Source organism: Panthera leo, chromosome D1 (assembly GCF_018350215.1).
Source record: "Panthera leo isolate Ple1 chromosome D1, P.leo_Ple1_pat1.1, whole genome shotgun sequence".
Classification (NCBI taxonomy): Eukaryota; Metazoa; Chordata; class Mammalia; order Carnivora; family Felidae; genus Panthera; species Panthera leo.
This window is the reverse complement of record NC_056688.1, coordinates 85,648,984-85,673,819: the sequence shown is the minus strand read 5'-3', so window position 1 is coordinate 85,673,819 and position 24,836 is coordinate 85,648,984. Positions and strand designations below refer to the sequence as shown.

General features: G+C 34.6%; 1 protein-coding gene across 7 annotated transcripts in view; it reads left to right on the top strand.

The window, feature by feature from the left end:
* Positions 1 to 24,836, top strand: part of IMMP1L (inner mitochondrial membrane peptidase subunit 1) — an 82,484-nt gene that overhangs the window by 35,588 nt on the left and 22,060 nt on the right. For 6 of the 7 annotated variants that reach the window (XM_042904484.1, XM_042904482.1, XM_042904479.1 and 3 more), the window contains 2 exons: positions 19,976 to 20,109; positions 21,683 to 21,771. In XM_042904484.1, coding sequence (XP_042760418.1) covers positions 20,005 to 20,109; positions 21,683 to 21,771 — 194 coding nt within the window. In that variant the 5' untranslated portion in view covers positions 19,976 to 20,004. Of the gene's footprint in view, positions 1 to 5,623; positions 5,682 to 19,975; positions 20,110 to 21,682; positions 21,772 to 24,836 lie in introns of those variants that run through there. The other variant, XM_042904486.1, reaches the window with a different exon arrangement.

The window sequence follows — 24,836 nt, the reverse complement described above, 5'->3', positions numbered from 1 at the left end:
CTCTCTGTCCCCCAGTTATTATTATTATTTTTAATCTGTAAAATGAGATACTTAAGTTCTCATAGAGTTATTGTAAGAACTAAATGAGTTAATATATGTAATTAGAGCCTGGCACACAGCAATAAGTACTATTTACGTAGTTGTTGTTATTTTGGTTGGTATTGGAGATTTACTTATGTGTAGTGAAAGAAGCCCTTATTACCTGTATCCCACTTAGTGTTTTCTAAGTTTGTGTTATAGGAAGAAATTTTTTTTTAAATTTTTTAATTACTCACACGCACACATGATTTGGGGAGGGGGCAGAGAGGGAGGGAGACACAGAATCCAAAGCAGACTCCAGGCTCTGAGCCATCAGCACAGAGCCCTACATGGGGCTCAAACTCACAAACCATGAGATCATGACCGGAGCTGAAGTGGAACACTTAACTGACTGAGCCACCCAGGTGCCCCAGGAAGAAATCTTTTTATCTATAATGTAGATAACTGTTGAAAGTAGATATCAACTTTGTACCTTTATGCCAGTATTATATGGAGCTTTAATATATATACTGTACAGTATTTATTGTATATTTCTTTTCCTATATGTGACAGTCACAATTTTTAATTTTTCATTTCTTTTTCCTCACATTTCTATTTCTGTTAATTGATAGAGTACATAAGCTCTCCTTTAAAGGAATTTAGTCTTGGGGCGCCTGGGTGGCGCAGTCGGTTAAGCATCCGACTTCAGCCAGGTCACGATCTCGCGGTCCGTGAGTTCGAGCCCCGCGTCGGGCTCTGGGCCGATGGCTCGGAGCCTGGAGCCTGTTTCCGATTCTGTGTCTCCCTCTCTCTCTGCCCCTCCCCCGTTCATGCTCTGTCTCTCTCTGTCCCAAAAATAAATAAAAAAAAAAAAAAAAAAAAAAAAAAAGGAATTTAGTCTCTACATTGGTGAATCAATTTCTGAAAAAAGTAAATGTGATAGAGAATAAAAACCAACAAATTCCATCTCCGATATAGAGTAAGAATTCTTTATGCTAAAGTTTCCCATCTTTTTTTCACAGCACACATGGAATATGATAAATTAAATGACACAGCAGTAAATGACTAGATGAGCAAAGATGCACAAGGGTAGTTATGGCCATCGGTCACCCTAACAACTTAGAGCAGTGGTTCTTATATGTTACTGTGCTTCAGAATCACCTAGACGACTTGCTAACACAGATTCCTGAGTGACACTCCCCACTTTTCTGATTACATAAATCTTGAGTTTGGCCCAAGAATTTGCATTTCAGACAAGTTGCCAGATGATGCCCATTCTCCTGGTCTGGGGACCACACTATGATAAATGCTTAGTTTAGTGTGTTGGTATCCTGGTGTGGTAGATGGTAGGTCTCAACCAAGCTGTCTCGTGTCCTAGTTCCCCGAACCTGTGACTGTATTTCCTTACATAGCAAAAGGTACTTTGCAAATGTAATTAAGGACCCCGAATGGATATTCTGGGTGGGTTCAGTGTAATCACAAGAGCCCTTAAAAGTGGAAGAAGGCAGAAGAAATAGTCTGAAGGAGATGTGACTATGGAAGAATGGTCAGAGGGATGCAGTGCTGCTGGCTTTGAAGTTGGAGGAATGAGCCACAAAGCAAGGAATGTTTGCAGCATCTAGAAGCTGGAAAAAAAACATAGAAAGGACTCTCTCCTAGGGCCTCCAGAAAGGAATGCAGCCCTACCAACACCTTGATTTTTAGCACAGTGAGAGTTATATTGGATTTCTGACCTTAAAACTGTTAAGATAATAAATTTTTAAAAATTTTTATTGAAGTATAGTTGCCATACAATATTATATTGGTTTCAGGTGTACAACATAGTGATTCAACAGTTTATACATTACAAAATTTTCAGCATGAAAAGTATAGTTAGTTGCTCTCTGTCACCAAAGTTACTACAGTATCATTAATTATATTTTCTATGCTTTACTTCTCATCTCCCTGACTTACTTACTTTATAACTGAAAGGTTGTACCTCTTAGTGCCTTTCATCTATTTCATCCATCACCCCTCCCACAACCCCAATCTGCTCTGGCAACCACCAGATTATTTCCTGTATTTATGAATCGATTTCTCCTTTGTTTTGTTTTTTAGCTTCCACATATTGGTGAAATCATATGGTATTTGTCTTTGTAACTTATTGCACTTAACATAATATCCTTTAGGTCTATCCATGTTGTCACTAATGGCATGATTGCAGTTTTTTTTTTTATGGCTGAGTAATAAATATTTCATTGTGTATGTGTGTATATATATATATGCCATATTTTCTTTATCCATTTGTCTATCAATGGACACTTAGATTGCTTTCGTATTTTGGCTGTTGTAAATAATGCTACAGTAAACAAGGGTGTATATATCTTTTCAAATTAGTGTTCTTGTGTTCTTCAGGTAAATATCCAGAAGTGGTTATTTACTGGTTTGTATGGTATTTCTGTTTTTAGTTTTTTGAGGAACCTCCATACTCTTTTCCATAGTTGCTGCACCCGTTCACATTTCCACCAATAGTGCATGAGGTCTTCCTTTTCGCCACATCCTGGCCAACATTTGTTCTTTTTTATCTTTTTGATATAGCCATTCTGACTGGTATCAGGTGATATCTCATGGGTTTGATACATTTCCCTAATGATTAGTAATGTTGAGCATCTTGTCTTGAATCTCTTAGCCACCTGTGTGTCTTCTTTGGAAAAATGTCTACTCAAGTACTCTGCCTATTTATTAATTGGATTATTTGTGGGACTTTTTTTTTTTTTTTTTTTTTTTTTTGGTGTTGCGTTGTAGGGGTTCTTTATATATTTTGGATATTAATCCTTTTTCAGATATATCATTTGTAAATTGTCTTCTCCCATTTAGCACATTGCCTTTTAATTTTGTTGATGGTTTTCCTTAACTGTTTAAAAGCTTTTTAGTTTATGTAGTCCTATGTTTTTTTCTTTTCTTTTGTTTCTCTTGCCTGAGGAGACAGATCTAGAAAAATATTGTTAAGGCTGTTTGCTTGCACGTAGCTGTCCAGTTTTCCCAACACCATCTATTGAAGAGACTGTCTTTCCTCCATTGTATATTCTTGCCTCCTTTGTCATAGATTGACCATATAAGTGTGGATTCATTTCTGGGCTCTCTGTTCTGTTCCATTCATTTGTGTGCTTCTTTTTATGCCAGTACTGTATTGTTTTGATTACTATGGCTTTGTAGTATAGTTCAAAATGTAAGATAATAAATTTGTGTTGTTCTAAGCCCTAACTTTATAGTAGTTTTTTACAGCAGCAGTAGGATACTAAGACATCTGTAACCAATTCTCCGTTTACCAGCTGGCTCCATACTGAGAGTTCCCAGTCTCTGCTCATGTCCTCAATGCCTGAGACTGAGAAAATAGCCTGGAGCATTGGCTCCCTGGTTTTCCCACCATCAAACTGAGAAAACTACCAGTATCTGAACCCACCTTGTTTTCCTTCTTATTATGTTGGAGAAAGTGCCCCAACTTCTGTAAAAAGCCAATCTACTTTTGTTTGTTCCCATCCTCTCTGGCCTTGATTGATTGATTGATACACACACTCACATGTGAGTGCATGTGTGCCTACCATGTGATGTATTTCTATGTATGTATATACCTGTGCAACCACTACTTGGGCTTAAATATGTGCCCTACAGATTTAATTATTTTTCTTACCTCTGTCATCACCACTTAGTTTTGTTTGTATTTGGCCTTCATAAAATAGAATAATATAAATTGAATCATATAACATGTATGGAATCATACATCTTTTGTGTCTGTCTTTTTCACTAATATTATGTGAGATTTATTTATGTTGTTGCATGTATCAGTATTTTATTCCTTTTCATTGCTGTGTGGTGTCCCATTGTATGAATATACCACAATTTATTCATTCTCTTAATCGTTAGTATTTAGGTAGTTTCTAGTTTGGGGATATTATGAATAAAGCTGCTATGAATATCTTTGTATGTATCATTTAATGAACATAAGCAGCTCATTCTGTGGCATATATATCTAGGTTAACATATCTAGGTTAACATACATCTAGGCTGAATCTTAGGGGTAGGTACTGCCAAACACTTTTCTGAAGTAGTTGTGTAAATTTATCGTTTCCCCAGCAGTGATTGACAGTTTTACTTGCTCCACATCTTTTTTAGCTTTTTGTATTGTCTTTGTAATTTTAGCCACTGTGGTGATTTTATGGTAATATCTCTTATAATTGGCAATTCCCTGATAACAAATGATGATGAACTTTTCATATCAGCTAATTGGATATCCTCTTTTGTGAAATCTCCATGTTTTTTGCCTGATTTTTGTTGTTTGTCTTTTTTTAAATGATGTGTTGGAATTCTCTGTATATTCTGGATGTGCCTTTTCCAGACACATATGTAGATATTAGTATCTAGTTATGATATTTGCTCCTTGTCTGGGTTTTTTGCCTTTTTAAAAATGGTGTTTTTCATATACAGAAGTTTTTAATTTCGGTAAAATCAAATTGAGCAGTCTTTTAGGGTTAATATTTTAGCCTTACCCAAAGGTGATGAAGATAGTCTCCATTTTCTTCTAAAAGTTTTATTACTTTACCATTCATATGTTTGTCTGTAATCTATCTCACTCAAATTAATTTTTATATTTGATGATGTTATGGGTCAAGGTTTTTTTTTTTCCCCAGTATGCATATCTCGTTGACTTAGCACCAATTAGTAAAAAGACTAGCCTTTTCCTGCTGAACTGTATTAAAACCTTTGTTATAAATCAGATAATCATATAAGTGTAGCTCTTTTATTTGGTTCTGTTCCTTTGATCTGTTTGTCTAGATTCGCCACATATAATACTCTTCTGTAAACTAACCATAAATTATGATATTTGAAGTAAGTTTCTCCAGTTTTGTTCTGTTTAATGTTTGCCTTGGCTATTCCAGGTTTTTTGCATTTCTATATATACCTTACAATGAGTGTGCCATTTTGTACTGGAAAAAAATTCTCCACTGGAATTGTATTGAATCTGTAGACCAATTTGAAGGGAATTGATAACCTTGCAAATTCTTTGAATCCATGAACATAGGTGTATCTTTCTATTTGTTTAGGTTGTCTTCATTTTCTCTCAGCAATGTAATGGTCTTATACATGTTTCCTTTGACTTTGTTTCAACTATTCGATGCTTTTTTTGGAGTTGTCATATATGTTATTTTAAAATTTTGTTTTCTAGTTGGCTTTTGCTAGTATGCAGAAATTTAGTTATTTTAGTGAATGAATGAATGAATAAATTCAGTTTCAGTGATTTTTTGCACACTGATCTTCTGTCAAGAGACTCTGCAAATTCACATGTTTATTCTTTTACTGTGTAGAGAAATCCCATTTGTTAATGATGACCTTTTAACTTCTTCCTTTCCAGTTTCTCTCTCTCTTTTTTTTTTTTTTTAACTTTATTTATTTTGAGAGAGAGACACAGGAGGGGCAGAGAGAGAGGGAGACAGAGAGAATCCCAAGCTGGCTCCACGCCATCAGCATAGAGCCTGATGTAGGGCTCGAACCCAGGAACCATGAAGTCATGACCTGAGCTGAAACCAAGAGTCTGACGCTCAACCAACTGAGTTGCCCAGGAGCCCCTCCAGTTTTTATTTCTATTTTAGTGAATTGTCATGTCATTGGTTTACCATTAATATGATGTAAGTCCTAAGATTTTGTTATTGTTGTTTGTTTGTTTTTGTAGATAATTCTTGTAGGTTAAAAGAAGTTCCTTTTTACTCCTAGTTTATCAAAAGAAGTGTTGAATGTTATCAGATACTTTTACTGCAGCAGTGTGGGTGGTCATGTGATTTTTTAAAAATCCTATTAATATGCACAGGTTAATTTTAAAATATTTTGCCAACTTTCTATTCTTGTAATATACTCCATTTGCTCATGCTCTTTTTTATATACCATTGTATTCAATTTGGTAAGTTTTGTTTAGAATTTTTTGTTATCTATGTCGATGAGACCATTGTTTTGTAATTTTCCTTTCCTGTTATGCTCTTGTCAAGTTTTGGTATCCAGGTTATACTGACTGCATAAAACCAGATGGGAAGTATTCCTTCATTTTCTATTTACTGACAGAGTTTATGGTTGATGTTATTTCTTCCTTAAATGTTTGGAAGAATATTCACTGATAACAGTGAAACCATCTGGGCCTGGATTTTTCTTTGTAGCAGTATTTTTAAATACAGATTAAATTTCTTATATATCTGATAGGAGTATCCAGTTGTTTTTTTTTTTTTTTTTTTGAGAGAAAGAGAGAGAGCAAGTGGGGGAGGGGCAGGCTGGGAGACAGAAACCCAAGTTGGCTCTGAGCTGTCAGTGCAGATCCCTATGCAGGCTGGGACTTATGAGCCATGAGGTCATGACCTGAGTTGAAATCAAGAATCCGAGGCTTAACCTCTTGAGCCACCCAGGCGCTCCAGATTTTTAATTTCTTCTCTTCAGTCTTGATAAATTGTATCAATTAAACTTAAATTTAACTTAATTTAAATGTTAGAATATTTAGGCTAAAGCTTTTTATAATGTCCTTTTATGATCTTTAGTGTTTGTCAGATCTCTTGTGTTGACTTTTTTAATCCTTAATACTGGTAATTTGGGTTCTCTCTCACCCTGATTTTTCCTTAATCAGATTTGCTGGGGTTTATCAGTTTTAACTAATTTTGTTAAACAACCAGCTTTTGCTTTCATTGAATTTTGCTATTGCATGTTTGCTTTTTATCATTGATTTGTGTTATTTTTTCTTCATGTTTTTTGGTTTTAATCTGTGCCTCTTTTTCAGTCTTTTTCAGATAAAAGCTTAGGTCATTAATTTTCATTAATTAAAATGAAAAGCCATAAGTTTTCTTCTTACTGCTGTAGATAGCCCCCACAAGTTTGTATGTGTCATATTTTTCTTATTGTTCAGTAAAAAATGGAAATTTTTAAAGATGTATGTTCTTTAAGTTCCAGACATTTGCAAATGCTCAATGATCTTTTTGTTATTGATTTCTAATTTAACTCTCCTGTTAAATATTTCAGAAAATATACTTTGCATGATTTTTGATCTTTTGAATTCTTAAAATACTTTTATTCTTGTGAAATATTTCTTTTTGTCTGTAGTACCACCTTAAAGCCTGTTTGTTTTCAAATTGATATAAATAAATGGTGACTCTGAATGGAATTTCTTTCACTTTCATAATTTCTGTGGCGTAATATTTAAAGTTTGTGACTAGGAAATGTGTTTTTTTTTAAATCTAATCTGACAATCTTCATCTTTTAATTGGCAAATTCTTTGAGATTTAATGGACAATATTTTTGAAGTAAGTCTACCATCTTTCTATTAGTTTTGTGTTTTTGTCCTCTGTTTTATTTCTCCTGTCTTGTCTTCTTTTGGAATCAAAGTATTTTTCCTCACTCAAATCTTTTTTTCTTATATTAACTTATTAGTTATATAATCCCTTTTTAAGAAAAGTTTTTATAAATATTTTTATTCTTTATATTATATAACATGAATTTTTGGCTTTTTATTAACTCAAATACCACTGTCACACTTTCAGAACTGTGCAAAACTTATTTTAACTTCATTTAAGTCCCTTCTACTTTTTGTGCTATTACTTATGAAAGTAATACTTCAGATTGTCTTACAGCCCTAAAAACATTGTTGTCGTTGTTTAAATGTTTTCATTATCTTTATCCAAACGTACCCTTGAGTTTTCTTTGTACCATCTTGCTTTTGCCTGTTTCATTTTGTTTTTGCCTGAATTACTCCTTTAGTATGTATTTTATTACAGATCCACTAGCAAAAAAATTTCTCAAAATTTGTTTTCTGAAAGTGTTTTTTAGTTTTGTCCAGATTTTAAGGGATTTTTCACTGATTCTAGATTTACAAATTGGTAATTTCAGCACTTTAAAGATGATATTGCATTTTTTTCTGGTTTCCATTTTTCTCATAAAAAGTTAGCCATTCCATTCCATTCCATTCTGTTGAACAGACAAAATTCTTCATTTGAAAATAAGGTAGTCTGTAATTCTGACCACTTTCAAAGTTTTCTCATTGTCTTTTTTTTTCAGAGTAGTTTTTTTAGAGCAGTTTAGGGCTTACAGCAAAATTGAGGGGAAGGTACAGAGATTTTCCGTGTACTACCTGCCCCAACACATGCATAGGACATGCCCATTACCAACATCCCCCTCCAGAGTATATTTGTTACAGTTGATGAACCTACATTGACACATCATGATCATTTAAAGTTCATGGGGTACAGTACAGTTTATTCTTGGTCTTATTCTTAATGTTACTTCTGTGGGCTTGGGCAAATGTATAATGACTTGTATCCATCATTACAATACTATAGAATTTTCATAGCACTAAATCCTCTGTTATCTGCCTATTCTTCCCTCCTCCCAATTCCTGGAAACAACTAATCTTTTTACTGTCTTCACAGTTTTGCCTTCTCATTGCCTTAATTTCAGTAATTTTACCGTACTGGGCCTCGATGCGTTTTGTTTGTTTCTTTTGTATTTATATTGTGTAGCATTTACTAAATTCCTTAAATTTGTGACTTAATGTCCTTTATCAGTTTTGGAAAGCTCTCTACCAGTGTTTGTTCAAAATATTTCTTCTGTCCTATTCTCTTGTCCTTTAGATCTCTGACTATATTTGTTTCCTGTATTGTCCACCTGTTTTCCTCTCTGTGCTTCAGTCTGATTACTTTCTCCCAACCTGCTTTCTAGTTCATTTGTCTTCTGTTAGGTTGAGTCTAATCTGCTAATAAACGTAATGAGCTTTAAATTTTATTTATTTTATTCTGTGGATTTGTGTTGTGTAGAATTTTCATTTGATTAAAAAAAATGTTTTTATTTATTTTGAGAGAGAGTGTGTGTGTGCACGTGTACTTAAGTGAGGGAGCAGAGAGAGAGAGGGAGAGAAAGAATCCCAAGCAGGCTCCTCACTGTCCGCCCAGAGTCCAATGCGAGTCTTGATCTCATGAACCAACCCTGAGATCATGACCTGAGCCAAAATCAAGAGTCAGATACTTAACTGACTGAGCCATCCAGGCTCTCCTCATTTGATTTTTAATAGATTTTATTCTCTGCTCAACTTCACCTTCTTTTCCCCCATTGTTTTGAATGTTAATCATAGTTATTTTCATGTTAATGTTAATATCTGAATCACCTGTTTTTTCTCTTGTGTATTTTTTTCTGTTGGCTTTCAGTTATTTTGTTCTATTTTATAACCTGTTTTGATTGAATGCAGTCACTTGGTCCTGTTTTCTAGCATGTTTATAATTATTGAACTAAATTAAAAATTATAATAACCCAATTTTAAAAACTGTCAGGGGATTGAATAGACATTTCCCCAAAGAAGATATGTAAATATCCATTAAGCACATGAAAAAGCTGTTCATTGGTTATTAGAAAATGCCAAAGTCACAATGAAATATTTCTTTACTTTCACTAGGGTGGCTCTAATGAAGACATAGACAGTAACAAGTGGCATTGGCAAGAATGTAGGGAATTTGGAACCCTTATATATTGCTGTGTATGTGAAAATATAAAATGGTACAGCCACTTTGAAAAAGGTTTGACAGTTCCTCAAAAAGTTAAACATCATTTTCATGTAACTCATCAATTCTACTCCTAGATATATATCCAAGAGAATTGAAAACTTATGACCCCACAAAACCTGTACACAAATGTTTTAGCACATTCTTTATAATAACTAAAAAGTGAAAACAACCCAGATGTCCATCAACTGATAAAGGATAAACAAAAATGTTGTATCTGTGCATTGAAATATTGACAGCCATAAAAAGGAATAATGTGCTAATGCATGCTACAACATTTATGAACCTTGGAAACATTATGCCAGGTAAAAGAAGCCAATAAAAAAATTCCACTTATTGTATGATTCCATTTGTATGGAATGTCTAGAATAAGCAAATCCATAGACACATGGTTGCCAGGAGCTAGAAGGAAGCGGAGAAGGAATGGAGAGTGACTGCTAATGGGTATAGGGTTTTGGTTTGGGGTTTTGTTTGTTGTCTTGAGAAGATGAAAATATTCTGGAATTAGGTAATGGTGATGGATATACTAAAACCCTTTGGATACACTAAAAACCTTGTGGATGGGGTGCCTGGGTGCTCATTAAGTTAAGCATCTGACTCTTGATTTAGGCTCAGGTCATGATCTCATGGTGTGAGTTTGAGCCCTGCATCAGGTTCTGTGCTGACAGTGCTGAGTAGGCTTGGGGGGAAAAAAAGGAAAAAACAAAACAAAACAAAAAACCAAAACCCTGTGGATAAACTAAAACCACTGAATTTCATACCTTAGTGAATTTAATGGTATATGTATTATGTATCAATTTTTTTTTAAAGAAGACCTTCTACTCCGAGGTTATAAAAAAAATATTATAGGAGTTCTAAATAATGTTGTGCTCTATGAAAATTAAACCTTTTACTTTTGTTTTTCCTCTGCAGGTAGATAGTGTATGAATAGGTTACTTTAATCCTGTCTTGGGTTGGTTGTATTCTTTGTTAAGGCTGATCTATTTCAGTTTTGCCCTCACACCCAGTGGTAACCTTACTGTAGTCCTAACTAACATGGCCAACCTTGGAGGGTCTTCAAGTCCAGCCCCTGTCTCTCTCACATGGTGTGGTTTTCTGTGGTGGCTGACACCTTTGCTTAGGTTTCTAGCCTTTTATTTACTGCTTTCTGCTGGTATTCTGGAACTCACACTCTGCTCAGTGGCAGTTTAGCGGAGCCTTGTGGTTCCTTCCTGTTTGTAGCTTGACCCTTATGTGCCATCTACTTTCTTGGCTAAGTGAGACTGCTACTTTCTGCTAAAACTCTTATTTTCCTGTGCTGCGAATTGGCTACCACTCTCAGAGAAAAGGCCAGGTGAATGTGGAGCTTGCCTTATGTTCTTCCGTTCATTCATAGATCCTAGCCCCTCACATCTTGCCTAGACTGCTGCCTAATGCATCGAAACAGCTATTTTGTATATTTTATTCAGATTTTGTAACTGTTTTATTGTTTTCCCCAAGAAGGTTAATGTGGTATAAACCTTTCCGTCAAAACTGGCATTGAAGTCCTCCTCTTGCCTCCTTTCTTCAATATTCAATCGTCTATTTTTCCTCTCTCCCTTTTCCCCTCTCTCATTAGTACTTGCACCTCATCATTAGCCTCTTTCCCTGTGGGATTCTTACCATTGGCTGTCAAGCATGCCACTATGTTTCTTTATGTTTTAAAAAACCTGCTCAATGCCACATTCTTTCTCTTAACTCTGCTGCAGTGGCTTTCAGCTGAGGGTGGTTTTGCACCACAGGGAACATTTGGCAATGTCTAGAAACATTTTAGTTTGTCACAACTGGGGAAGGGGATATTACTGGTATCTAGAGGCCAGAAATGCTGCTAAAATCCTACAATGCCTAAGAGAGCTGCCCACAGCAAGGACCTGTGTGGCCCCATGTGTTAGTAGATGAAAAAACCCTGCTCTACTGTCTAGCTTGCCTGCATAGCCAAAATGTTTAAAAGAGTTGACTATTTTTGTTGTCTCCTTTTCCACATCTCCCTTTCATACTTTTTAAAAAGTTTTAATTTTTTTCAGATAGTACTCAGATGATTTTTAAAGGTAAAATAGTGCTACAACACTTAACAAAGAAAATGGCAGTTTTCTCCTAACACCCTTTAGTTACATAGTCTTGGCTAGTTAGATGTAGATGGAATGAATGTGGTTTATTTTCCTGGATAAAAAGACAACAAATTAGTAAGGAGTAAACTCTTAATAATTTTTTTCTGCTTATAACTTGGATGTAGTAGCTAATCTTGTTAGAAAATAAATCCCTTCCTTTATAAAGTTCCTATTATTCTGGTTTTCTCTTGTTTGCAGTAGAATGCAGTCCTCACTGTGATAGGGCTTATTTTTCCAAGACTTCTCATGTGTGAAACTTGCTTTGAACTCCAGGGCTCATCTCATACACACCCCCTTGAATATATCATGAATATATCAAATTTAACATGGCCAAAACTGGACTCTGTTTTCTGTTCCAAATATGGGTATGACTAAAACCCTGTGGATAGACCTCCATTTACCCAGTTACTCAGTCCAGAAACTTGAGGGTCATCCTGATTCTTTCTTTTTCCTTGCCATTTATTTTGCCTCTTAAATTTCTCCAATCCATTCCTTTCTCTCCATTTCCACTGCCAACACTGTAGTTGGTCCAGCCTAACTGCCCTGCCAGCATTTTTATTTCTGCCCTCATTGCAGTTCTTCCTCTACATCACAATGAGTGATACTAAATTGAAAATCAAATTATGTTACTCTTCTGTTTAATTAAGATCCTTCAGTGGCTTCCCATTAGTCTTAGAATAAAATCCCAAATTCTGGAAGACTGTAAATAATCTTGCCTATCTCTTTATTCTCATTTTATGTCCTCCACATAGTGCTCCAGCCTTCTTTTATTTTTTTAAAGCACATGCATGCTATTTTTTCTGCCCATAAAATTCTTCCTGTCCTTTCCATTATTGTTATTTTCTTATTGTTCAGAACCCAACTTTAGTGGTATTTCCTTGGAAAAATCTTTCCTAATTCATCCTAAAGAATATATGCCCCACCCATCAGTCTTTATCACTTTACCCTAGTTTTTCTTTTAGAAATTATTTAACATATTTATGTGTTTATTTCTTTACTCTGTATGTTTGTGACATCAATCCCAATCAACTATAAGCTATACAAGGACAGGCATCATGTTCACTATTGTATTTCCAGGGCTGCTTGCGGTATCTGGCATATCGCAGAAGCTCAGTAAATATTTGTTGAATGATTGAATGACTGTGAGGATATCCTTTTCCCCCAAGTGCTTTTTCAAAAAGTTATATTCTGTAATAAAATTGGGAGAAAAAAATAGTGCTGTACACATTCATTTACACTCCATCTGGATTTACAATGAACATTTTGCTACATTAGTTTTCTCTGTTCCTCTGTATATATACATATACATGTATGTGTGTATATGTAAATATTTATGTGTGTATATGTGTGTCTGTGTATAAACTTCTCTGTATTTATCTTCTCTGTTTCAGTAGTAGAAGTAAACGATATGAAAGTTATACACATAACATGTCTAAATCAGTGTTTCTCTCCTACAAACAAGATCATTCTCCTGCATAGTCATGATATTGTTAAGAAATTTGACACTGAGGGCACCTGGGTGGTGTGTCCCACTCTTGATTTTGGCTCAGGTCAGGATCTCGTGGTTCGTGAGTTTGAGCCCCAACTCAGGCTCTGTCTGCACTGACAGAACTGAGCCTGCTTGGGATTCTTTGTCTCCCTTCTCTCTGTCTCTAACCTGCTGTGTTCTCTTGTCTATCTGAAAATAAAACTTTAAAAATTAAAAAAAGAAATTTAATATTGAAACAATGATATATTTGATTTACAAACCATGTTCAAATTTTTTGTTATCCCCATAATATTTTTTATTGCTTTTTTTTCTTTCTAATATTCCAGGGTCCAGTTAAGGATTTCATACAGTATTTGATTATCATGTCCTTATTGTAACTTAAATGGTAGTGTTCTTATTTTTTTTTCTCTTATTAAACTTCTATTTTTTTAATTGGTCAAGTTGTTGTCTTGTACAATGACCACAATGGATGTATGGAATGGATATGTCTGATTATTCATAAGTAGATTTAGGTTACACATTTTTGGCAAGAAAAGTGCACTCATGATGATGTACTTGTCTTTGCATCGTGTCAGGAAGCTACATAATAATCAGTTTGTACTTTTATTTATGCAGCTACATTTGCTCAGTTAAGATGTTTACCAGATCTCTTTGTGTAAAGGTATTTTGTGAATAATAAATTATTTACTTGAATACTTTGCATATATCCTGTTTACCAACAACCTTTCACCCAGTAATTTTTAGCATCTATTAATGACCCTTGCCTGAATCAATTATTATATTGGTGGTAGTTCTATTAATTCCCTTTATATTTATTAGCTGCTATTTTTTTTTTTAACGTTTATTTATTTTTGAGACAGAGAGAGACAGAGCATGAATGGGGGAGGGTCAGAGAGAGGGAGACACAGAATCTGAAACAGGCTCCAGGCTCTGAGCTGTCAGCACAGAGCCCGATGCGGGGCTCGAACTCACGGACCGCGAGATCATGACCTGAGCCGAAGTCGGCCGCTTAACCGACTGAGTCACCCAGGCGCCCCTTAGCTGCTATTTTTTGATAAAGAGCTTTTCTTATCTCCAACACATACATCTATTTAAAAAAAAAATTAGTATGTACTCAATAGATTTCATTTTAAATCTAATGTATCATCTGCGTTAACTTTTTTTTTTTTTTTTTTTAATCCCAAATTTGGCCAGTGAGAGACCCTTTAAAGTGGTTCCTATGCCTCCATTTGTCTTTGAGCACATGCTTGCTTTCTGGCACAAGATTGTTCTGCCCTAAACTGTTTCTCCTACTGGGGAATGATTTGGAGACCAAAAATCTGCATGCTAAGTGTGCTCATTGCTACTACAGTGTCGTTGCTTCTTTCTAGTGGTCTTTTCAGTGTTCCGAGCTAGGATGATATTTAATATAGGCAGGCAGACAGACCACACACACACATTTCTTTATTTAAATAAGTTTGTTTTGGGACATGAGGATTGCTCATTTGGTTACGTATCATTGATTTTGGTTTAGGTCATGATCTCATGGTTTGTGAGTTCGAGCCCTATGTTGAGCTGGCAGTGAGGAGCCTGCTTGGAATTCTCTCTCTCCTTCTCTCTACCCCTTCCCCTACTCACACGTGCTCTCTCTCTCAGGATAAATAAATTTAAAAATTTTGTTTTGATACCGCCAACACCTTCCTAACCCTTTATTCCATATTTCTCACTTCTTTCTCTCTAACATTGAGAATCTTGCTTCCAATAATTTAATGTTTGCTCATTTGTACTATCTGAAATACACATAAAAGAAACAACAACAACAGACCTACTAAGAGTTTAAGATTTCATTTGCAAATTTTTTTTTTACCTTAGTTTTTCTGTTTGGTAGTGTTAGCATTTTGAGTATACAGACAGGCTTATTTTTCTTGTTTTCAATTTTACAATTCCCTTGTTTCATTTTTTTTTTTTGCTTCTATTTTTTTAACAATGTAAATGAAGCATTTGCCTCAGAACTGTATACAGAGGTATACTCACCCTTATCCCTTTCACACTGTTCTCACCTACTCCATTTATAAATGTTACCATTTTCATTATTTTCTTTCTCTTTGATAAAAAATTATTTTCCCTTTTTCCAGAAATGATAAATTACTCTATTTACTTTTTTGTACCTTGGTTTTTTAAAAAAGCAGTTTATCCTAGAAATCATTTATTATTAGCTCATAGAACTCTGCCCCCTCCCCTCCCCCCCACCACCACCATGGGTGTATAGAATTCCCTTGTGTGGTGTTCTGTAATTTAGTTAACTGTTTTCTATGGATGTGTATTTGGTTTGTTTCTGCTTTTGCTATTTCAATAATGCTAATACAAAGAATCTTGTGCACATGGTGTTTGAATCTTGGAGCTGGGTAATTCTTGAAAGTGGGATGGTTGGTCAGAGAGTAAAATGTATATGCCATTACGATAGCCACATTCCTCTTTTTAGGGGTTGTCTATTTTGCATACCCATCAGCAGTGTTTTACAAATGCCTGTTTATGAGAATTCCTTCATTGACATCAAATATTGTAAACTTCTACATGATGAGGTTTTTTTTTTAATAATTTTATTTATTTTTTTGGAAGCTAACATTCTTCTTTTAATTTAAATCGAAGTTAGTCAACATACAGGATAATATTGGTTTCAGGAGTAGAGTTTAGTGATTCATCACTTACATATAACACCCGGTGCTCATCCCAACAAGTGCCTTCTTTAATGCCCATCACCCTTTTAGCCCATCCCCCCGAGTTGTTATTTTAGCAAATGGTAGGTATATTGTATCACCAGGACACCTATGGAAAACAGCTGACACACTCAAAGTTGGATAATGTAAGGAAGGTTTATTTACAGAAACTAATTACAGAGGTGTGTGCAGGGTATGGGTGAATCACCACGGATAGCACAGGAACCAGCATCAGTCAATCTGTTTTCATTCCTAAGCTCGAAGGGACTAGGTAAAGGAAGGGTCATAGGAACCTAGGAGAGAGATTACTGTATAGCAGACTTGCCTTTGGAGATTCAGCGACCTTTGGTCCAAACATAGCCAGGCTGAGAAGAGTCCACAGGTAAGGAGGCAAGAAAAGACATAACTCTTCCTTCCTCTGACTTCCTACTGGAGTTCAGTTACTGGGTACAGGAGTGCCTTGATGTAGTTTATATAGGTCAGTTTTCCAAGGGCACATGGAAAAGGGTGGAGAGTAAATCTGAAGGGACAAGCAAAAGTTACCCAGAGCATGTATTCACTTATAGATACATAGACCTTTGAAGTAACTATGTAAAGCAGAGATTTGGAACCTCTGTCTTAATCCTTTTTGCTAGAAAGGCTACTGAGTGCTAGCAGTGTGTGGCTTATTTGTGTTTTTTATGAATGCCACTTTCTGCTCTGAGATTACTCTTTAAAAAATCCATCAGCTCTTATTCTCAATTTCAATATTCCTCAACAGTGTTTTTCAGTGCACTTTTAAAATACAAGGCCACGTAGTCTTTTATCCTCAGATTTCTCTCGAAATAGCTTCATAGCTCTTTTTCCCCTTAATAGACTAATATCCAAAGTAATTTTAGACACTTCAGACTCCATTCTGTTGCTAATTCCTATAGGGAAGAAACAGGGTCTGTTAACTTCTTTCTTTGGATCACTCTCATCTATTAATTTTATTATTTTATGAGACAGTTCCATTACAAACATTGTATTTGGAGTTGGGCATTGTCTGAGTCATAAAAAAGCCTTTATGGCCCCAATTACTTCTGAATGTGAGTTAATAACAAGCCTTCTCAGTGAATCAGAACCACTGTATAGTTACAGCGTCTCAGTACTTTTGCGTATGTTTTTTAACCAAGTGGATTCTATTGCATAATCCAAATGATTTAAATTTTGGTAGATTGCTAAGTGATTTACCCTCTAATTTCATCTTTCACCTGTATTACCAATAGCTTTTTGGTAAGTGCCGTATGTTTCCTCTTGTTTAATAATACATCCCCTTTCTAATATCAGGTAGGCCCATTTTTATTTTCATTTTAAAATGTAATATACACTTCACTACTTTTAGGACTTTTTATCATAAATCAAATTTTCAGAGCTAAGCTACAAGACTTATCCCCTTTTCCCTAATCTTATATTTGGAGCAAAGTAGTGCTCAGACAACCTAATTAATATTATAGACAAAATGTATTCTATTAGTATTTCATTTTTCCTCTTCATAGTCTGTTTGAATTAATAGAGCTTCAGTCATAGAGTGTTTTTATCTTTAAATAGCACTTTTTCTTTTTTTAACTCTAGAAATGGCTATTTTTTAAAGTGCATCAGTTATAACTGTAAGCCAGATTCCTTATTTCTCCTGATGGGAAGAGTTATTTTTCACATTACCTCAATGATTTAATGAGAAGACTTTTTAATATGTTACTGACAATTTCTTTGGCATTTGCATGTCTCTCCATTAACCAAAAATCTCAGTGGTCTTCTGATAATCGTTTTGAACATTGTTAACTATTCTATAATGATGAAGATGTGGATGGTAGAGGAGATCGGATTCAAAATTCATTCATTAATTTCCTCAGATAAGTCTTCTGTTTACTGTCCTCTTTGGTAGGACCTGAGGATTCAAAGGTGAACAATACACAGTCACTACCCGCAGACATAAACAAATGTACTATAATAAGGGGAAAGATATAAACAGTATAGTGTGGTAAGTATTATAATCAGTGTATGCCTAAGGAAGGTGAGTGACACAAAGCATGAGTTACATTTCTTGGGATGGTGCCAAGGAAAACTTGTTAGAGGAGGAGGCATGGTAAATGTTTAATAGGTGAATGAACACTAGTAAGTAATATAACGCTAATAAAAGATACAGCCCTACGCTGTAGGCTATAAAATTCTGTTATCTTATTTAAAGATAAGAAACTTGAAAATACAACTAATGTTAGGAGGTTATAGAGTATATAGAGTAGATTGCCAAGTGAATGATACAGTAACTAGCATACTAGCATTTATTGAAATACTCTGCTACAGACTACGTGTCTGATCACGTGTAATCACTAACTCTCTTAGGTATTGATATTAAGTCTGCTTTATAGAGGCATAATAACCTCATGGAGGTCACACAACTAAAATATGGTAGAACCAGGATACAAATTCAAACAGATCAACTTTAGAAATAGTGCTCTCAGTGGTGTGTGTGTGTGTGTGTGTGTGTGTGTGTGTATAAAAAGGCCCATGGGAACCCTGAAGAGAAAGAAAATCTTGCCTGTTGAGAGCATTTGGAGAAGAGTTGCACATTAGATAGATGATGGATATCATGAAAAATACTCCAGGCATGGGTGTTGGCATAAATAAGTGTTTACTGGCAAAGTTTCCTTGAAGAACAGACCAGTATAATTGAGTAGTCAGGTCATGTAGGAGTATCAGGGAAGATCAGGTTAGAAACTGAGGACAGGGTGGGAGCCATCTGTCATGGATCCTGAAAATGAGTCTAAGTAATCTGTATTTCATCTGATAGAGAGCCATTGATGTTATGGGAGCAGGAGAGTAATACAGGAGTCAGTGTAACATAATTAAGTTCTTAACTCTATCATTTTCCATCTTTGTGATGTTGAGTATATAAGTTCTCTACACTTAGGCTCCCTTTTTTTATCTATAAAGTGATGATGATAATAATATCTACAGAGGTTAATTTGTAAAGTGTGACATGTAGTAAGTATTGAGCAAATGTTACTTATATATTATTGATGTGTTTTAGTAAATTTAATCTGAGAACAATGATTGTAGCCTAGGCCTAAACCATAGGCCGTTAGTTAAGAAATAGTTGTAATAGGTAAATAGAAAGGAAGGGAAAGATACTAAGAATATTTTAGATGGATAATATTTTTAAATTTTTGTAGCTTTGGGATGCCTTGGTGGCTCATTCAGTTGGGTCTGATTTCAGCTCAGGTCATGATCTCATGGTTTGTGAGTTTGAGCCTTGTGTCGGGCTCTGTGCTGAGAACTCAGAGCCTGGTGTTTGCTTCAGATTCTGTGTCTCCCTCTCTCTCTGCCTCTCCCTTGCTTGCACGCTGTCTCTCTCTCTCTCTCTTTCTCTCAAAAATAAACATTAAAAAAATTTTTTTGTAGCTTAAAAAAATATATTGTCTTTATGTTGTTTCATAGTATTCATGTGATCATTGTATCAGTAGTTAATAGCTGATAACTGAATATAACTTTATAATTTACAAAGCACTTTGGCATGTTATTGAATTCAATTCTCAGAACTGTCCTATGAGTTATTATTATTTCCAGGCCCAGAGTGGTTAAATAAGTCATTGAAGATCACACAAGTTAATGAAAATATCAGTGTGATACTTGTATTTCCATATACCTATTCTAGTGCTTTCTCTTTTATATCCTGTTAGGCAAGAACTGATACAGTGTAGCAGGTAACAATATGGAAACTGTTATTAGTACTTTGAAAGAGTTAATATTTTTTCTTAGGTATCTATCTTAACACCAAGAAAAGAAACAAAGCATGAAAGGAGACAAATTTAGAGTCTACTAGTTACCTAATTCATATATAAACCAGTGATATTATTTGAATATAATCTCTGTTCAGAAATAAAAATATTAAGTGTCATAATTTGTCATTTAAAATAGCATTAGGACAAATGAAAATAAGCTCTTGCTTTTTTGCACCAAACTGTATTAGGTATTTACTACATTCTGACTGATTGTAAATATTTTACAATAGAACTATTTCTTAAGTGTTTTTAAATAGTATTGATCATGAAACTTTTTGAAATTTACCATCAGGCCAATGGTGGCAGAGTCTGCATAGAACTATGCTTCGTGGTGTTCTGGGAAAAACCTTTCGACTTGTTGGCTATACTATCCAGTATGGCTGTATAGCTCATTGTGCTTTTGAATATGTTGGTGGTGTTGTCATGGTAAGTTTTTACATACAAGAAAATAATAATTTTAAATATATACTTTTTTAATGAAGGAAAATGTGTTTTTTCTTTATTTTAATGGAAGTTATTTAATAAAATGGGACTATTAAAGCATAAAATCTTTCTAAATTTGGGGTTGTAAGAGAATGTTGGAATTGGCACTAATATAAAATTAAGTAACATTACTTCAAATAAGGTTCTGTATTCTGTTTCTGAGAGGGGCCCTACTAATAATCTAATAATAATAGTTTTCATTTATTGAATGCTACTTACTGTGTTCCAGTGATGTTTGAGGTTTTATATTTACTAACTCATTTAATCTTTTCTACTCTGTGAGATACGTATTAGATAGAAATCCATCATACATAAGAAAAAACTGAGGCTCAGTAAGCTTAAGTAACTTGCTCCAAGTTCCATAGTTAATAAGTAGATTTGGAATCGCAAGACAGATTCTCCACTTTTCAAAACTCCTGTCCTTAACCAGTTGTGCTTAACTGTCATTAAAATAAATGATTATTCTGCCTGTGTCAATATTAAAATATTAAGGCTACCCCCCCCAACCAAGCCTTTTCTTAATATTGCATCATAAATCTACCAACTGTTAACATACTAATCTTTTGTCATATAAATGAAGGAATGAATTGAATGTCCAATGAGTGAGTTTTGTTGGTGGTATGTTGTTTTAACAGATTCACAGTCCTACAACCTCAAGTTTAGTTGGAGAAATGCAAATAAACATATTTAACTAGAAGTCCCCTCTTTGATTTTTTAAATTTACATTGGTACTTCCAGTGGGCTACAGAGATAGCATGTATAAACTTTCATTTTGTTCTTTGTCATTTCTGCCTCGGTAAGAAGTTTAGAGTAAAAAGTTTCATCTACGCATAAATGAAGTCAATGGAGACTGGTGTATTTAGATATTTTAAGTGGCAGTGATCTTTTATTACCGTTCTCAGGTATACATGAAGATTATTGTTTTAATTCATACTAATAGACCATCTTTAAAGTGCATCTCATCATGCCACTATTTTTCAGTAGAAAATACAAATTGCAGCCTCATCAAATGAGTAAGCTATTCTCTTAGAAGAGAACTCAAGGCATGAACGTTTTGAGAATAGTATGATACTACTTAATAAATTACCATCATAGGCACTGGGTATTTGATAATAGCAAGAAAGCAAATAAATCATTTATTCAACAAATATTTATTGACTATCAGCTTTATGCCAAAGCATGTTTTTGGTGTTGATTATATAGCTTAGGAATGTGAGTGATAAGGTCCCTGACCTCATGGAGCTTACATTATACAGGATGGTCAAAATTTGGAAACATATGTTATTCACGTGTTATAATGTTTTCTCACTCAGCCATTTTTAATATACTTACCTGTGTTTCCAGACTTGGTGGCCACTCTGTAGAGTTGAACTTACCTGGGAGGTGCCAACTTATGAATCATCAGCCAAGCTTGAAGAACATTTGTTTGAATTTCTTTCTTATAAGCCTGCTCAGATGATTTATGTTATATAAAAAAGGGTTTCCATTCAAATTAAAAAATTACCTCTCTTTTCAGTGTTCTGGACCATCAATGGAGCCTACAATCCAAAATTCAGATGTTGTCTTTGCAGAAAATCTTAGTCGACATTTCTATGGTATCCAAAGGTAAATTTCTGTCATAGATACATTAAAGTTATGGTGAAAACATGCATTCACATTGTGTCTTTTCTGCAGTTTCTTAACTTTATTTTTAAAAACTCTTCTGTAAATAACCAAATTAATGACCATCTAGTTAAAATTTTGATTCAAATATTTTCTCTCAGTTTGAGAAATTTAATAGTTTCTGTAAACATGCAGTCTTCTGGGTCACTGTTCCTTGCATTAGAGGCTAAAATAGAATAGCAGCCCATTTTATAATGTACAGTCAAGCCCACTTTACTTTTTTGGGGGGAGAGAGGGCCCTACAGTGTTTTGAGTGAAGAACCTAGGGACTTAGGAGCTACATTACATATGCAAACCAATGATTGCTTTTTAAATATTTGAAATAATGAATTTCTTTTGATGACTGTTTTATTCTTCATAGCTTATGATGAGCACTTGATGATTCTTCGACTATAGCACTGTATATACCTGGGAACCAGGAATCTCATCTAGTATGAGTCTCCTGGTTAATTAGGTTGAAAAACTCCTTGACAAATACTGTTTCCCACTAAATTTTTAAAAACCCTATTCTGAGTGGTGTTTCCAGTCCTATGATACTGTTTATTCTGCTTAACTATGTATTATTCCTTCTGAATGAATGTCAGGTATTAGTAATTTAATGTATTTTCTTTTTTCTTTTTAATTTTTATTTTTGAGAGAGAGAGAGAGAGAAAGAGAGCGCAAGTGGGGAGGGGCAGAGAGAGAGAGAGAGGGAAACACAGAATGTAAAGCAGGCTCCAGGCTCTGAGCTATCAGCACAGAGGCCAACAACACGGGGCTTGAACTCATGAACCATGAGATCATGACCTGACCCAAAGTTGGACGCTCAACTGACTGAGCTACCCAGGTGCCCCCAGTAATTTAATGTATTTTCTAAAGGGCACTTCTCTGATTCCCTAAAATTTTGGGTTCATTAGTTTTTCACAATTATTAAAAAATAAATACTAGCTTTTCTTCTCCATAAACTACAAATTTGACTCATTTGAGTTGTTATTTAGCTTATGGCATAAGAAGGTTTAAGCACTCCTCTTTCATTATTGGCCTTTTCTATAGTCTGTTTCACATTACTGAAAAATCATCAAGAGTAAGTGTAAAAGTATTCTTTACATTTACTGATCTTTTACCATCTTAGATTCTGTACAGAACTTGAAGTTATCTCTTGGTCAAGCTCTATACTATGGTGTCTGGGTTAAATTCTCCTTCACATCTTTTACTCATAACAACTTTAAGATACCAAATTGATAGATATGGGATTATAAAATAAGACTTGCATTACAGGGGTTGTGTTCTAGCTTTCTTTCCTTTTTACCTTATATCCAAAGCACTTCATACAGTCTTTGGATTAATTAGAGACCTAGCATCACTGTAGCATGAAGATAAACTGCTGTTTTCCATGCTAATGAGATGATTTTACTCTCCTAGTCCTTGAGCATCTTTAACAAGAAGCTGAACTTGTTGGCTAAATAGATTTTGAATGAATAGCTCAATATTATCTTTTTTTTAATAGATACTCTTTGCATTCAGATGGGTAATACAAATAACTACATTCAGTAAGTTAATTAAGATTCTTTGGAGGTTTCATTTTGTATTCTGTTCATTCAAGAGGCCCATTAGGTTAAAGGGCAGCTCAAAATCTGGCATTTATATGAGATATACCAAATAACTTTTATAACCAAGGGAGTTGGTTGGTAACTTCAACTTTAAAAATATTACTCTCCTGAGTATTCCTTTTACCTACAGCACAGAACTCTGAGATTTTAGGGGAATCTCGGACACTTGGCAAGAGATCCTTCAGCTAGCTGCCTGTTTCTAAAGCTAGAATAGCCATCCGTTTAGGCAAAATAAAAGTCTGCATAACTAGTATTTAAAGCACATGAATCTCTTTTCAGTTAAATGCACAGAACACTCATATTTATAATAATCACAGTCTCTTATTACTATTTATTCTTTCACCAAATAGTTAATGAGCACCTAACTTATAACATATGCAGTATATTATAGAGAATGTTAAGATGAATAAAATATTGGTCTTTTTCAAAAGCTTACAATTTAGTAGGTTAATCAGGATGTTTATAACTATAAATGTGAAAGGAAAATTTAAACCTTACTTCTATTAAGTTCCTTTAAACATCCTATTTGAAAGAGTTGAGAATCCAAGGAAAAATTATTTTGTAAGCTCTATAGTTAGACCACCAAAAGTATAATCTGCATTAATATTGGTTTCTGTAAAAACACCTTGACTGAATTATGATTTTTATGTTGCCATTCAAGTACAGAATTTAAGGGTCATATTGATTATTTTTTTTTAAAACGTAAACTGAATAAAACATCCACAGAAAACATTTTATTTCCCCAAAGCTAGCCAAAATCAACTTTGTTTAGTATGTTACAATCTTTGCAAACTTATTCATCTGAAAGTTCCATTGGTATGGTTCCAGTTGGTTGAAAAGAGACTAGTTTTTCCCATTTCAGAGAAAGGGCAGCCTTATATTACCTGCAAATTATAGAATTTAATGTTTTATTTTTATTTATTTTTTGAGAGAGAGAGAGTACAAGGGTGGGGAGAGGGGCAGAGGGAGAGATAAAGAATCTTAAGCAGGCTCCATACTCAGCGTGGGGCCTGACGCAAGGCTCAATCTTGTGACCCTGGGATTATGACCTGAGCTGAAATCAGGAGTTGGATGCTTGACTGACTGAGCCATCCAGGCGCCTCTAGAATTTAGTATTTTAATAGCTTTCAACTCCAAGAAATTATTGTTCCAGTGAATACTATTACTGTAAAATTTCTGATGAAGAAGGCGTCTTTTATAACCTTACATAAGAATCCTTCCTGTATATTCATTCCTCTTTGATTTGGTTATTTAAGACAATTTTGTCTTACCTCCCAAACTAAACTTTATTTTTGTTAGCTAATGATTCCAGTGTAATTAATCAGAATTTCATTTTTGACTTGGCTACCAAAAAGTTTAGAACTCGTATTAATACTTATGTATATAACAATAACTAGGTTTCTGATTTGACTATCATCT